At 42.0% G+C, this 17,011-nt stretch overlaps 1 protein-coding gene across 2 annotated transcripts in view; it reads right to left on the bottom strand.

The window, feature by feature from the left end:
- TDRD3 (tudor domain containing 3) overlaps positions 1–17,011 on the bottom strand; it is a 1,563,842-nt gene that overhangs the window by 811,763 nt on the left and 735,068 nt on the right. For both annotated transcript variants that reach the window (XM_044072885.1, XM_044072886.1), the window contains exon 6: positions 2,015–2,086. In XM_044072885.1, the coding sequence (XP_043928820.1) occupies positions 2,015–2,086 (72 nt within the window). The remainder of the gene's footprint in view (positions 1–2,014; positions 2,087–17,011) is intronic.

Here is a 17,011-nt window from a genome sequence, read left to right on the forward strand (position 1 = left end):
TTCCTTTGCCTGACTACCCTTTGCTCTTGTGGTAAAACTTTATCAATTAATTTAGCTACACAGTAACATATTCTGTTTACTTCTGTTATAACACATGGATCTCTACGGGCAGTTCTGATTACTGTGTTCATTTGTTTTATCAGACTTCTGACTTTTGGAGTTTTACTGACCTTCTGCAGTCTATTTCTTTCATTGGTTTTAATATCTATATTTCCATTACATCAAGCAACTCTTCCCTTAGTTCATTTTCTTCCTGACTGAGGTCACATCTTTTGTTTTCCACTTCCTGCGGGCATTCTACAGAAAGTTCTATAGCATCTTCCTGTGGCACCTTCTCTTCAATTTTATCCTGTGCCATCCGTTGTTCTGTCATATGGGAACTCACTGGCCTATCACTCCTCAACAATGACTGCATCATAGTTTCCGCAGTCTCCTGTTCCTGCCCTTGCTGCCCAGCTTTAAGTGAACGTTTACACTGGTTTCCTGTGGAAGGCTCTAAAATATCTTGATATGGCACATGACTAATTGCTTCCTGTTCCACTGGTTTTCCCTTAATTTGGATATCCATTGCGCTATCCTGTTGTGGTGCTTTCTGCACTAGATTTACTTCACTGAATCGTTCACTTTGCAGGTGCTCTATAACCTCAATTTCTATTTCTTTAACTTCTCCATTACTGATCTCCTTTTCTACTTTTTCTCTTTGTTGTCTTATTTTTTGTACTGTAAAGTCTTCCATATCTGGATTCCTTTGCCTGTATTTCTCTTCAAATATCTTTGGTGCTGCTCTTTCTGTATTGGTTAGTTTTGCTTTCTCCTTTGCATAAATATTACATCATATTAAATCTCTTTTTCTTTCCCATGTCCATATTTCTTCTTTAGATGTCTCCTGATCTTCCTACTTCTCCTTACCTTGGGGGCTCACTCCATCATGTTGTGATGTAGCCTGTGTTAGACTTGCTACATTAAATCCTTCACTCCGCAGACACTCCATAACTTCAACTTCTATTTCTTTAACTTCTACTTTACTAATCTTCTGTTCCACATTCCATCTTTGTGATATTAATATTTTTATTGTGAAATTTTCCATATCTGGATGCCTTTGCCTGTACTTCTCTTCGAATATCTTTGTGGCTGCTTTCTTTATATTAATTAATTTGGCTTTCTCATATGCATAAATATTGCACAATATCAAATCTCTCTCTCTTTGAAACATCCATATTTCTTTTTTTTTTTTTACTTTTCAAAAATGTCTAGGTTTTGTTGTTTACATTATCACAATTCCTCAGATGCTTCTTTTTCCATACAGATCAAAGTTTCTTGATCTATATACTGTTTTTCAAAAATCTGTTGTATTAATGAACGGAAATTTTTATTTGAAGCTTCTGACAGTTTTTCCTGTCAAAGTATTTTTCTTTCCTCTAATTTATCTCTTAATCTCTTACTATATGCTATGTCTGGTAATTCTGGGCTTTTTGCATAATAGTAACAATACATAATTTCTTTCTTATCCTCAATAGTCCACTCTATCATCTTTATGGCTCTTCTTTGGCCTATCATTTTTTTGTGATTTTTGTGGACTGCTGCTTCTCTCTACATCAGGGGGTCACCTATGAAAAGAGGCAACTGTCCCAATATGACAAATCCAGTCAATAAAGGGTAAATAAAAATGTAGGAACAAGAATACTTGCAAGTAACTAATGGCAGCAGCATGCATTCACGTTAACAGAGTGGCATATTAAAAAGTTCTCTCCTGCAGTTCAGTGAATATGGGGGGAAATGTCCCCATTTTGTCAACCCTCAGGGATACAAATAAGCAGCATGGGTGCAAGCTCCATTAATGCTCGAAAGTCTGTAGAGGAGAAAAAATCCTATTCATTTAAAAGTTATGTCCATCTGATCTAAGAAAGTTTGCATAGAAAAAAATAAGCACTTGAGCAACAAATGCACATGACAACCAAAGTTACAAAATTATCTGTTTACTTCACGGTGTCAGACTTTAAGAATGAAAGTATACCTGTCCAAAGGGTAAGAAAGGAGGTGGTCCACCCTCTGCTCCAATGTTACTTCTAGTATGCTTCAGCAAACTCTGCAAGAAAGGGAGAAATAAAAACACACCAAAAACAGATTTATTGTTCTGGCTGCAAATAAAACAATATGTATATGTAGATCAGCAAACAATTCACACAATAATTAAATACAAGGTGTCTTAATTGACTTAAACACTCATGCTTTAACCCGTACATTCATTAAAACACTACATTTTTCATAGGTTCTTTTATTTATTTATTTTATTTACTTATTTACATTTGTTGACCAGGAGTGTCCGACTAGACACAAGTCCATTTTCAGCGGAGGACCGGGAAGAAAATCTCCACAGTTAAAATAAACAGTAGTTACATTGGATTACATAGCGATTAACAATTTGATTAACAAAGCAATTAATTACAAACATATTTACAGATGAAGAACATAGTACATCAGTAGACAGCTAGAATCTTTATCTGCGAAGTACATAACAGACATTAACAAATGTTACAATAAGAAGTTCCTGCTGTATAATAAGTACTAGGCTTATGAGCATCTGAGTTTGCTATAATCAAGGTAGTTAGTGGGGTGGAAAGAAAGGTAGTGGTTGAATGGGGTGGGTGATTTTAGAGTGGGAGTTGCAAGGGCATAGCCTGCATGTTTTTAGGTGCGCTTTTAGTAAAGTTTTGAAGTGGGTGCATGATGGTATGGAGGTAATTGTGGGTGGGAGGGAGTTCCATAATTTGGCTATGGCGCAAGAGAATACTGCTTCACCAGCAGAGTTATTGGCTTTAGTGATCTGCACATGATTTTTGTTGCTAGATCTTAGTGGTCTGGTGGTGCGATAGGGTTGGAGTAAATTCTGGAGGGCTGGGACATTTAGTGGATGGTTTACTAGTTTGTGGGCGAGTGACAGTTGATACCACTGAAGAAAGAATTGGGTTAGCTGCCCTTGCAGGCCATTTTAAGCCCTGCCAATTTCACTTTTTGTGCTTGAAATAACCTATCCCATTTGGTTAAAGATTGGCCTTACCCATCCTATAACTGATATTTATATATTACCCCTAATAAGAATAACTGGGATCATACCATATACAATTTGAGGAGACCCACTCATGGGATAAAGAATTTAGGAGCTGCCTCTGCCTATTAGTAGTACAGGAGGCAGTCCTGGGGTACATTTTCTGTTTCTCATCCATAGATCTAAGTTGTGCTTGACTATGGACAAGGATAACTTTGTTTTGTGTGGATGGGGAGTCTGTTCCATAGCGGAGGTATCCTCTGCGATATAGATCTGTCCCTCCAAACTGTTCTGTTGATGTTGCATAAGAAGTTTATATCCTTAAACTGAGTATTTCTGATACCATCTGGCTTGCAGATAAGCAGTGAATTCATTAGTAATGTCTAGAAGGATGCCTTGCATTCCAGTCAAAGGTCACCAATTCAGAGTATAGTGACAGGGCTTTCAGTCACTCCATATAGGACAAGTTGTTTAGGCCTTGTATCTTTTTAGGAAGCTATGTCTATGGGTGTACTATTTAGCTTTTCTACTATGCCTGATGCTTTGGCCAGGTCAAGGTATGCAGTATGCACCACTTTGACTTCATCCTTTGCTTTGGTGGCCTTTTAAAAAAAATAAATCACCAGGGTGAGTAAGTATGACCTGCCCTTGTCGAATCCAAATTGAAACAGGTCCAGTGCTTGCAGGTTCCCTATGCCCTGAATGATTAATTCCAAGATGAGTCTTTTCATGGTTTTGCATATAAGGCTGGTCAGACTTAATTGGTCTGTGGAAGGTCCTACCTTATGCAGGGGAATAACTGCAGCTGTTCTCCATTCCCTTGGTACAAAACCTGTATGGAGGCTGAGACTGAACAGTGTTGTTAGGGGAGTAGCCAAATAATGTTTCATGCTACTTAAGATGCACTCAGGGATATTGTCAGGACCCATCAATGCAGTATTTTTAAGTTTTCATAGAACTTTTAGGATTTGGTCTTGTGCGATAGCAGGAGGTGATCCAGTTTCAGGTATATCTTGAGGGACATATAGATGGAAGAAGGGGTACATTTAGAGCTACATCTATCAGCCATTAGATATGTTATATCTTCAGCCTCAGAGTAAGTTCACAACCAGCTCAGTGTATTGCTGCGTTGTGCTTTTGAGACTACAAACATAACCAAATAATGCCTTTTGATGGTCTTTGGCTTAAGTAGCTACTTTAGCCTCAAACTTGGCTTTGGTTGATTTTATTAAGCTCTGTTTGCAGCTTGTTTATATTATGTTTCTACCATGTGGGTTTATTTCTGGGGTATGCCCTGCACTTTGTTCCTACTGTGTACAGCTGCACCTCTGCAGCTGTTTACATGACAGTATAATGCGGTGGTGTAAGTTTCTGTGTATTCAGTGGAGTTAACTGGGTTTGGTGGGGATATGAACCTTGCCAATGTATCACTTAGGAGTAGGAGGTTTGTCTTACAGAAATTTTTAAAGGTAACTTGGGTGGAAGGTATGTCTGGTTCTGATTTCAATTTTATTTCAAAGCAGACTGCTTTATGGTCAGACCTAACAAGTGATGAAGATATACAAGAGCTGATGCAAGATGCTCCCATATTAGTACGGACAAGATTCAAGATGGTATACCCCCTTGAGGGTACTCTGACTAATTGCTCCATTGCATTTGTATTGACAAAGTCCAGGAATCTCTGTACTTGTGCACTAGTGGTGGCATAGGTTTCCTAGTCTGCAGCAGGATAGTTTAGATCACCTATACCTAGTGCAGTAGCTGGTACATGGAAGCATTATAGCCCTGCACAGCCAGAGTGCCTCTGCTATTTTAAACCATGTCTGAGTCACAACACAGGCATAAATGTTCTCCATGGTGAGGAGGACTTGTAGGGGGTGGAGTTTCTTGTTTAGGCGCCTAGTATTGATCAGTGACATCTTCATATTTGCCTTTGCTTGCTTTGTTATGCTGGTAGGTTTATCAGGTTAGCACTGCCTACGAAAAGGCAATGTGGGGGTGAACAACATCTTTGCCAATAACAAACTCTAGAGGGGACAGATGCAGGCCATCTTTGATAAAGCAGCATATGCTGCGGATCATACTCTCCCAGGCTGACAAATACTGGACTCCCTTTGAAATGATACCAGAAACTAAGCCAATTATTTAAGTCAATAATTTACCGTCTGAGATATGTTCCTTACGACCACCAATCCTATAAAAAAGAGGGAATGGATTCAGCTTAACACCGATGGATGTGATTAATATCAAGACAGCCAGGAACCAGGTTAAGAAAGACCTTTAGTATCATTTGGGTGGACTGGAGTACACAAGAAGATGCAAGCTGCTCCTATACTTTGGAGCTTCGGTTCAGGGCTACAGTAATGTGTTTACCCCACCATATCTTGAAAGCAAGAAGTAGAAAGAAGGCAGATTAAATACCATGCAGAGTACATCTGTGACTAAGGAATAACTGAATGTTCATTTGAGAGTGTAGAATAAACACAACATCCTAGAATCTACCAGCAAAGCTTGTTACCACAAGATATGTGCACTGTGAGCACAAGGCTATGGTTCTATTCCCAATAACAGTCTCACTTTCCCTAGGGGAGTGGAGTACAAGTTGAGTGTCACCAAAGTGACACAGCAGTCACTAGCAGAGTACAGGGAAGAGATAAACAATCAAGAAAAAGCAGCTTTCAAGCCTGTCTATGACGTACAGAAATGAAGCTCCAATGGCAACCCGGATGGCTGGGATTCTATTAGCAGTCCCATCACTGGGGGAGCCAGGAAAGAAGATGAAGAAATGAAGGGGCAAGGCTCACTCAACTCTCCCAGGGGAAGTTGCGTTTGTGTGCACTTAGAAGTGAACAAGATGGTGCTGGGGGACAAGTAATGCTGCTTATAAGATCACCCCTTGCAGAAAGTCAGGGAAACACCCACTGACTGCAGTCCACTGCACATCCATCCCAAACACCTCAATGAATGTGTGCAGAGTTAGGGCAAGGAGAAAAGAAAAGTCTCAAACTATACTTTATGGCTGCCTGGATGGTGACCTATCTCAGCTGACTCTCTTCCGATAAAGGAAACAAAAGGGTTGATACAACCACTGAGAGAGTCTACAACCACTGAGAGAGTCTAAAGGTCTGTAGTGGGAGCAAATATCACATAAAAAAAAAAGTCAGTTTTCTCTTTCACGGAATGGGGGTACTATTTTCCCCTCTGCCTGCTAGGTGATTCATTACATAAGCACAGAGAAGTATTGCATTATGTAAAATTGTATATGAAATAATACAGTTGACTTCATGATAAAACAGTATTTTTATATGTAAAGATAACCACGTGAGCAATTGGTATGCATTTCAAATGAACATTTTACTGGTCACATTTTCAGGAGTGCTCAGATTTCCCTACACTCTGAGTTCACAAGTGCATTTTTTAACTGTAATTTCTGTGAAAGTGCTTCTCAGATGGCAAGATTAGAGAGAAAAAAGAAGTTATGTTCTCACCATAGTGTTCCATCTGTGTTGTCCATTTTCAGTATTACTCAATTAATGGGTTTGGATCCAACTCTGTCATTACACTAGCTAAATGCCTCCAAAAAACTCTCAAGCTTCTTCCCTACCCATGACGCACCAATCCCCTAACATCTCTCAGATTTTGTTTGCCACTTGACAGACAGCCTATTACAATATGCCACATTTGGAGATCGACACAAAGGACAATCGTGTGCCTGAAGCCACTCCCTCTTCCAGACGTCAGTCACTGAAAAGGCTGGGGGTTGGTGGGTCGGGAGTTAAGGAAGAATGAAAATGGATAACACAGATGGAATGTTATGGTGAGTACATAACTTCTTTTTCTGATGTTGTCAATTTTCATTCATTCCTCAACTAATGGGACAGAGTTCCCAGTTACTTAAAATCCTGGGTGGACTCTAAGGAAGGATATTCCTGAGTACGGCTGAGCCAAAGGCTGCTCTTCCCCTCGAGACCATATCTACTTTGTAATGAGTGATAAAGGTATGAGGGTTTGACTGAGTTGCAGCTGTACAAATATCATCCATAGAAGCTCTAGACTGGAACACAGAGGAAGTTGCTATAGATCCGACTGAATGAGCTTTTAGAGGTTTTGATAAGTGTAGATTCAACTTGTTATAGACAAATGAAATGCTATCTGTCAACCATTTAGCTAGAATTAATTTTGCAACAGATTTGCCCAATTTAGTATGTGCAAAGGAGATAAATAGCTGATCTGTCCTTCTAATTTCTTTTGGTTCTGTGTAGGTAAAAACATAATTGTCTATAGACATCCAATAAGAGCAGCATATATTCCCCTTTATTTTCAAATTTTGGAAAGAATACTGGCAAGTTAATGGTTGGCTGATGTTGGACTCTGACACCATCTTAGGAAAAAGGAAAACATTGGTACGTAATGTGACCCTATCCTTATGAAAAATCAAACATGGAGGCTTAGAAAATAAAGCTTGAATTTCTGAAATCCCTGTAGCATATGTAATTGCAACTATTCATCTATTTATTTTATTTAACATTTGTTTACTGGGAAAGTCAGACTTGGAACAAAGCCAATTTTCATAGGAGTTGCGGGAAGAAATGTTCCAAACATATGTCTATGAAACATGCACCTGTCACCCCTGGGCTTCGGGATATTGGCCAAGGCACTTGCCACCCCCATAGTGCCTTTTTTAGGCAAGGCTCAAATGACAAACCTACCTCCCTAGAAAACACAAGTGGAAAAAAACTAAGGGTAATGCTGCTCAATGCCAGAAGTCTAAACCTCAAGATGCATGCTCTTGAAGCCCTCCTCAGTATGGAGAACATTGATGTCTGTTGTCTGTGCAGTGACTGAAACCTGGTTCAAGGCTCCTGAGAGCACCCCAGCACTATCAGGCTTTACCTCATATCATGCTTTCCAAAACTTGGACCGAACCACAAAAGGAGGGGAGTATCCATATTCATCAAAGATACCCACACCTCCAGGTTAGTGGCAAAGCATCGGAGACCATCCAGGTGCAACTAACCATAGGCAAAACTGCCTTACAGTTTGTAGCATGCTACAGACCACCCTCTCAAACTCAGGAACCCCACACAGCCTTCCTGAAGACACTGGAAAGTATGAATGTCTCTCCAAATACAATCATATTGGGAGACTTCAACTACCCAAACATAGACTGGGAACATTACTCAAGCCCCAACACCCTAGCCCAAAGGTTCCTATAATTCATAAACTCAAATGCGATGGAACAACTAGTCACCATTCCCACAAGAGGAGACAATATACTAGACCTGATCATCACAAACATGGGGACAAAATGCTCCACACGGAAGTATATCCTCATTGGTAAGATCAGACCATAAATTAATCTCACTGGAAATCCACATCCCGCCCCCACCCCCTGCACAAAAGACCACAGTGAAGAACTTCTCAAAAGCCAACTTCACACTTCTTAAGACTGAAGTGGTATCCTTCAAGGCCCCGGGGCCAGTGGAAACCACAACCCACACTGCTGAATCCTTTACAAATGCCTTCTATGGGCACTATCAAGAATGCATGGATCATGCAATCCCAAATAAAACCAAGACCCATTCCCCCAAAGGCAGGCGCCCGGTCTGGTGGACCCCAGCCATAAACAAACTTTACAACAGGAGGAGGAAGCTACTACATTACAGAGCAAAATCCCTAAAAGGGAAGGCATCTCTGATCAGTACTAGCAAAAAACTACGATCACTCATAAAATCATCCAAGGCCAACATTGAGAGAAAAATCGCAAGAGACACAAAAGACAATCACAAGGCCTTCTTTAGCTATGTTAGAAACCTGGGTGGAAACTCCCAGATATGCTCAGAGTTAGTCCAAAATGACACAAAATACACTGAACTCATTGACATTGCCAACATTCTGGCAGACAGGTTCAGTGCAAATTTCTCCTCCCCCCCAAAAGGAGAAATAACTATCCCAGCAGAGTGTAGCCTCCCTAACATCTCAGATGCCCAGGTGAGAGCCGCACTCTCTAAATCTAAAAACACAGCATCAATGGGACCGACGGTGTCCCGGCTGTGTGCTACATGAACTCCAAGAGGAACTAAACCCACACATAAGGCTGCTGTTTAATCTTAGTCTTACTACAGGATACGTACCCAAAGAGTGGCGTACGGCAACAGTGGTCCAACATCACAAAGGCGGTGCTTCTACGGACCCTGGAAATTACCGCCCCATAAGCTTGACGAGCCTGGTCTGCAAAGTTATGGAGAGGATCATTATGGAACTCATAAACAAAGACATTGGGGACCTACAGACATTGGATCCAACCCAATTTGGCTTTGTCAAGGGCAGATCCTGCCTTTTGAACTTGGTCGACTTTTTTGAAACAGTCACTAAGGCCATTGATGAGGGTAATGCAGTTCACACAGCCTACCTTGACCTTGCAAAAGCCTTTGACACAATACCCCACTCGGGCATCATAGACAAACTCATCAGCTTAAATGTAAACCCATATGTCACAAGATGGGTTGCAAACTGGCTCAAGGACAGAACCCACAGGGTCAGAGTTGCTGGAGCTATGTCAGACTCTAAGCCGGTCACAAGCGGTGTCCCACAGGGCTCAGTCCTGGGACCCCTCTTGTTCGGCATTTATTTTTCCGAGGTACAGGCAAACATAGGAAAATTGTGGCTGACAAAGTTCGCAGATGACTGCAAACTGGGCGCCATAATTGATACTCCAGCGGACACAAACATCCTTCAGAGAGGCCTCATAGAAACGGATAATTGGTGCCAGAGCCATGGCCTTAAGCTGAACGCCAAAAAATGCATAGTCATACCCTTTGGGAAAAACAAGGTACCCACAAATTACCACATAGGTGGTAATCCATTAAGTACGGAAGAGGTAATCAGAGACCTAGGGACCCATGTTGACCGTAACCTCTCATTTGATACTCACATTGCCAAAGTGGTTAGGAAGACCTTCTATATTGCCCACCTTATCATGAAGGGTTTCACATCTAGATCAAGAGAGGTCATTGTGCCCCTGTACTCTTCTCTTATCCGGCCAATGATCGAGTACAATGCCCCATTTGGGATGTATCTTACCCGACACCTGCAGCAGTTGGAAAGACCCCAGAAGTTCCTCACCAAGAGGATAAAGGGTCTTAAGCATATGTCATATGCTGCCCGACTGAAAAAACTCCAGCTCTATTCAGTCGCATACCGCCTACTCAGAGGTGATCTGTGCCTGACGTACAAGGCCATGTCCAATCCGGAATTAATGGATATGCTCCACCTCAGAAAATCCAAATCCATCAGAGCCACGAGAGCAAGAGACTTAAACCTCAACACAGAAATAAATAGGACGTGCTGGAGGGACAGATTCATAACCCAGAGGCTCCCTACACTCTGGAACAGAATCCCAATCCATGTTAGGCAGAGCCCCTCACTAACTCTATTCAAGAGAAATCTTGACGAGTGGATGGGAGATCGTAGGTTTACCCCGGGGGTCATCTCTGTGTCACTACTAGACAGAAGCACAGTAAACTAAAACCTAAATGGGCATAGTATTCTCCTCCTAAGGGGTGGTGAAAGCCACACACACTCTGGCTAGGCTTATAAATGCCCTAGGGCAGATAGCCTAGTACGAACCTATGATCCTATGGGAAGAAACCTGAGCACCCGGAGGAAAACCACATGAACACAGGTAGCACATGCGGACACCGGACAGTAGGCACTTCAGCAGAGAATCAAACCAGAGAACCTCTTGCTGTGAGGTGACAACGCTACCGCTGCACCACTGTGCCATCCAACTAGAAAGATAGTTTTCCAGATCAGAAATTTAAGATCACATTTAGCTGCTGGTTTAAAGGGAAAATGAATTAAGGCTTGCTACTAAATTGTACTGTACTAAATTTAAATCTCATGGTGGAGTGGGGTCTTTATAAGGTGGTCTTAGCAGGAGAGTACCTCTCAAAAAAGCTTGCCAATGTTTAAATCCAACAAGAAAGTTAGAAACTGCTGCAAGTTGGACTTTTATAGTTGATGAACTAGCACCTCCATTAAACAGACATGCTAAAAATTCCAAATCTGACTGAACTGGGGCTGAGAAGGGTTCAGTTTGATTTTGCTCTTCCCAATGAACAAATCTTTTTCATTTAGTTTTGTAGAGTTTCCTAGTAGATGGTTTACGGGAAGATAAAAGTATGGATCGGACAGGGGAAGACAGCACAGGTTGTCTGGCTATTAGAGGAACTGGAGAAACCATGCTGGCTGTCTGAGGTTTGAGATTTCTGGATAAACCATGCCTGATAACTGGGACAGAAAGTCTTGAGTTGGATCCAGAATCCAAGGTGGATATTGTAGGTGAGGCCAAAGGAAGGGAAACCAAATCTGACGAAGTAAGTAAGGTGCAATGAGGATGACTCTGCTCTTCGACTGGCCTGCTTTCTGCAGGAATTTGGAGATTTGGGGAGTCTGACGGCAAGCATACAGAAGACCAGGAGGCCAACTGTGGAGTACATCATTCCTCAGTGATTCCCACAGGGGGAGATAAGGGCAAAAAAGCTGCTGCATTTGTTGTTTAGGGGAGAAGCAGAAAGATCGCAACAAGGCTGGCCCCACTGATTGAAAATAATTTCTGTCACTTCGTTGTTGAGAGACCACTCGTGAGGTAGTAAGATGGACCTGCTCAGTTTATCTGCTATCACGCTGGACTTCCCTGGGGATATGCATTGCTAATAGAAAGCTGTTGGAAGACATCATCCATTGCCACACTCTGAGGGCTTCTCGACACAGGGGATAAGATCTGGTTCTCCTTATTTGTTGATGTACCAAAGTACTGACAAGTTGTCTGCCTGGACTGCAATTGTTCTGAGAGGAAGAGAGTCTTGGAATGCCTGCAAAGCAAAAAACCCCAATCTCATCTCTACAACACCAATATGCAAGTTGGCCTCTCTGGGAGACCAAGTGCCTTGGACTGTTTTCCTCAGGAAATGCCTCCCCCACCAATCTGGGAAACATCCGTGGTCACTAGGGCCTTGGGCTGAGGGAGGACAAAAGGACATCCTTGTAATACCTGTTGCAAATGCATCCACCAGCAAAGGTATCTTTTGCATAGTTGAGTTATTCTCATCTTTGCTGACATGGGTTGACAAAGTACTGACCACTGTAGTGCTAGCATACATTGGAGAATTCTCATGTGGAATCTCGCTAAAATTATTGTCACGTGACTTTGACCCCAGGGCTTGCAGAATCAATCGGGCTGAAATTCTGGTACAGCAAATAATTTTCCTGACTTGCATCTTTATTGTTTGCACTCTTAATAGTGGAAGAGAAGCTACTACTGTTCCTATGAATTCCTGTGTCTGGGTCGGTTGTGAGACTTGCTGTAATTTATTATTATTTTGAGATGTGAACAAGTCTGTACAACCTGATCTTATGCTTCTATCAGTCGATGCCTGGTCAGATGGTAATGAGCCAGTCGTCTAAATATGGAAACACCTGGAATCCTTGCAGTCTCAAGTAAGCTGCTACCACTGCCATGCACTTGATGAACACCCTGGCGGCTGTGGTGAGGCCAAAGGACAGTACTCTGAACCGATATGACAAGCTCCCAGCTGGAAGCGTAAGTACCTTCTGGATCATCTGTTCTTCTTTATGCGATAGTATGCATCCTGAAGGTCTATAGAGTACATCAAGCCGACCTTGCTCAGAAAGGGCAGAGTGGACTGAACCGTGACCATCCAGAACTTTGCGTGTCGAAATGACTTTTCAGTTCACTGAGATCCAAAACTGGTCTCCAATCCCGTTTTCTTTGGCACTAAAAAATAATCTTGAAGTTCCAGATTCTATTTGGTCTGGTGGGACCTCTTGGATTACTCTTTCTTAGCAGCTTTTGGATTTCTAGAGCTGCTGCTTTCCTCTGATTGGTTGGAACATTGGGAAATGTTCTTAACAATGAAGGAGTTAAGGAAAAGTAATTATATAACCTCTGGAAATAAGTCTCTGCACCCAACTGTCTTTTGTCATATCTAGCCAGGCTCTCTAGTGCAGAGATAAGTGACCCCAGACTGCCTTCAGAGATGGGCAATCGGGCCTCCTTTCAGAAATGCTGAAAGGGTCCATCAGAAAAGGGATCTCTAGACCCCTGGTTCTGCAGGCCTCCTCTGCCACAGGGGCATCGCCTTCCTTTATACCTCCCCAACTCTGCCTCTGGGGGAACTATCTCCATCTGTGTCCTGGACATTTTTTCGACCTGATGGGGTATTCCTGGAAAAGGTACTTTGAGGGTTCAAAAATGCATGCCCATTGCCAAAAGGATCTATCCATCTTTTGCAAAACTGGAGTGTGTATCCCTCACTGTGGGGCCAAACAAATAAGTGCTGTCAAAAGGAGAATTGCTGAATGAGGACTTCAAGGACTTTGCAAAAATCACACAGGCACATCCAGGCATGGCCCCTGATGGAAACACCTGAATCCGCGGCCTTTGAAGCACCTTCTGCAGCATGCGAGATAAGCCTTATGGACGAATTAGATACAGCTTGTAGGGTAGCCAACTGAGAGACTGCTGACGACTGAGCCTCAGCAGTTTTGGTTCCAGAAAAAGATTTCGATAACTCCTTAATCAAATCTCTTTGAAGTCTCATAAAATGTGCAAAGTAGTTCAGCGATCTTAGTGCAAAAATGCTTCCCACATCTGTCAATCACTCTAGACTCACTGTTAGGAAAAAGAAAAGTGGAACTGTGTTCTGCAAGTTCCATTTTTGTAGTTACCAACACGACTGTGGCTTCCACTGGTACCCCTTTACACCAAAATTTCCTTTCTACTGGTGAAGACACAATCTGGTCTGGTCTCTTGGTGACTGACTCAATCATATCAGGTTCATTCCATGCATACCTAGAGACCAAATCAATCAGCTCATCGGTGGGCGGGGTATCCCAGGAGGTAGATGGGCCAGCTCCAAAAGCCTTCAGAAATACTGATTCCTCCAGAGAAGGGTCTTGGGAAGACCAGCCACCCTTCTGCTTAAGGATCTCAAGAATGTCTCCAAATGAGAAGTCATTGGGTGGTGATTTTGGGGACCACTCTCCTTAATTAAAGTTAGTATCCTCAGTGATTGACTCTTGAAGGGAGTCCAAGTGCTCCTTTTGCACTTCCTCTTCCTAGGGACTTCCTTGAAGGGGTGGCCCGGTGAAGTATCAGAAGAGATTAGGATACCCTGCTGTGTGGTCTGGAAGCTTTGGATTGGCTGTCATTGTGAGGTAGAATGTTGAGGCTCTCGATGCAAAGTCATCTGAGAAGAACAGGGTGGATCCAAGGGGTTCGGAACCATATGTCCTGCCGGAGCAGAGAACACTCTCTTCACAACCTCAAAGACATATTGCTCTGGAGAACAGGAAGACAAAGAGCTGAGAAAGCAAGTTTCTGGTCCATCACCTCCCTCCAGCCAGAGAACAACTCACCCAAGGCAGACGTTGGAGCTGAGCTGTCCAGTGCCGAGGCTCCAAGAGGAAGAGACAGCTCCAAAAATCTCAGAGTCTACTCCAACCTCCCAGATCCAACAGGGATGCTTCTGCTCCAAGAGTCATCTGTCTCTGAGCATGTCGCAGCCGGTGCACTCAGAGCAGTACCCGGATCCAAAGAAAGTGCTTTCTTCAGAGTTGAACCAGACGGACCCAGAATTCTCAGATCAGAGGACTCTAAACAATAGGCTGGATTAGATAAAGACCTGTAATGGGTGGAGTAGTGGACGATCAGGCTTCCTGACCTAAGGGGGTACATGCCATAAGCACTCCCATCTGAATTTGTGCCGTGAGGCATTTCCTTCATCATTCTCTCCACATTTGCTTCAGTGAGATTCCTGGAGGAATGAGAAGATGTCGGAGATGAAGACGTAGAGCACCTTTCTAAAAAACAGGGAAGGCAGTCTGGACGGAACTGGATCCAAATGGGGGGGGCATGTGGTCCTAAGTAGAAGCTTCAGTTCCAAGATAAGAGGACCCAACATAGCTTTTGTCAGCTCTGAAGAAGGTCAGATCTTAACAAGTTTTTATCTTGGATCCAATTTTTGCACTTTTTTGCAGGTTCTGATGAGGAACAGGTAGACAACGCCTAAGGTTTTAGCCTTTTCAATGGGTCTTTAGCTTTCTGTTTGGGTGATTAAGCCCAAGTGATGACTTCAGAAAAAGGGGTAGGCAGAAAACCCTTTAATATTAATTTATTCCACCTGACGGGCAACTGCACATCAGTTAAACTTATTTTAAATGCTGCAATCTATTTTTCAGTGATCTGGTTCCAAACAATATATGCAAAGAGAATGGGCATCAGAGATAGGCAACTTGTGCCCACAATTTTCACACATCTTGAATCCCGAAAGACATTATTCAGACATTCTGTCAAAAAGATAAGAAACCAAAAATATACAACAATAACAATTTTTTATTTATTTATTTTTTTAAACTAGGAAAGGACAGATAAAGTACCACCAATGGTACTGACAAAATTACAACAGGTATAATATAAAGGAAAAAGTAATACCAATAATGGTAAATTTAGAATACACAAAGTGTATGAGGGTTAGGAAGGAAAACTAGGCCTACCAACAATGGTAGGTATAAAATTACACTAACGAGTGTACAAAAGGAGCTTAGAAGTACAGAGATGGAGAAAAAGATACATATTTAACCAACTACACTGTCTGAAAGGAGAAAAATATACAGAAAAACGTATCTCCCACTCTATGACTCGAGAGCTGAAAGGGACCACATTTAGACACAAAAGCGGCAAATGAGACGCAAGGTATGTTAGAGTTAGTGCATTATGGGTAAGGAAGGAGCTCAAGTGTTTTTTGGAGCCCACAAGCTCATGTACCGAGCAAGTCGGACCCAAGGATCTGATCCGTACGCATTAGTTAACGAATAAATAAAAATTGTCATAAGATCATGAGTTAACACTTTAAATGACAGATCAGACTAAATGCATTATCATAGCTCTCAACTGTCCCAAATTATCTAAGTGCACCCATTTTTACACTTAAATTGAAATCCCCAAATCCCAGATATGGGTGCTTGTGTACCTGAGATGCACAGTGAAGTCACCCCTCTTCCAGCTGTGTATGCGTCAGACAATCAGAGCATCACTTTACTGTGGCTAATATGCATGCTGTTAGCCAGTGTCTTCCTCTTTCATTTTGTATTTGCCTACTTAAGATGTGGAAGTGGACATGAAATGGTTTCTGTCTTCAATTTGCTCCACTCAGTCCAAATATTAAGCAGGTGAGGATGGAGAATTCAGTGTTTGGACGCCTGAGCAGAGAGGAAGAGAAAAAGACCACCGTGCTTGAAGAGTGCTGTGCTGCTGTTCTGAAACTCTAGGGAGGTGAGCCAAACCATGGAGAGTGTGCTGGCCATAGAAGACATGGAGCTGTGAGAGTGCCGCTGCTGCCAGTACCAATTGCTGGAAATGTAATATTCATACAGTTCCTGTAAGAATTATTCCTCAAAATGTCTGAGGTTGTCTCTACAGTATGGAATTCAGGACTGTACTTCATTTTAAATGTCCCTGTTCTCATAGGAAGTAAACAAATCTGTAATTGAGCCGAATGTTCCACTTTGTGCTTAAAATTCTTACTAGGTATTTCCTGCTGCAAGAATTAGGGAAACAGATGAAGGATAAATTGTAAACTGGCAATGGCAATAGCAACAGACAACAGTAATTCTGTAGCTCTAGACATGACCCATACAGTGGTTGAAACAAGCTGTTTAGATCATCTAGTTCTCTTACTTAGCAGATGTCAAGCAAATACTTGCATTCAGTAGTAACACAAAGCTAGAAAATGTTTTGATCCTGTAAAATGTTGTCATTGTTCAAAGTTTGTTGCTTTACTCTATTATATTTTAATACCATGTACATATTTTTAGACTGTGGATTTTAACTGCTCAGCTCCAATACATTTTAAAATACCAATAAAATTAACTTCAGGTGCT

Source organism: Protopterus annectens, chromosome 5.part1, assembly GCF_019279795.1.
Source record: "Protopterus annectens isolate FY-2018-M chromosome 5.part1, PAN1.0, whole genome shotgun sequence".
In the NCBI taxonomy this organism is placed as follows: domain Eukaryota; kingdom Metazoa; phylum Chordata; order Ceratodontiformes; family Protopteridae; genus Protopterus; species Protopterus annectens.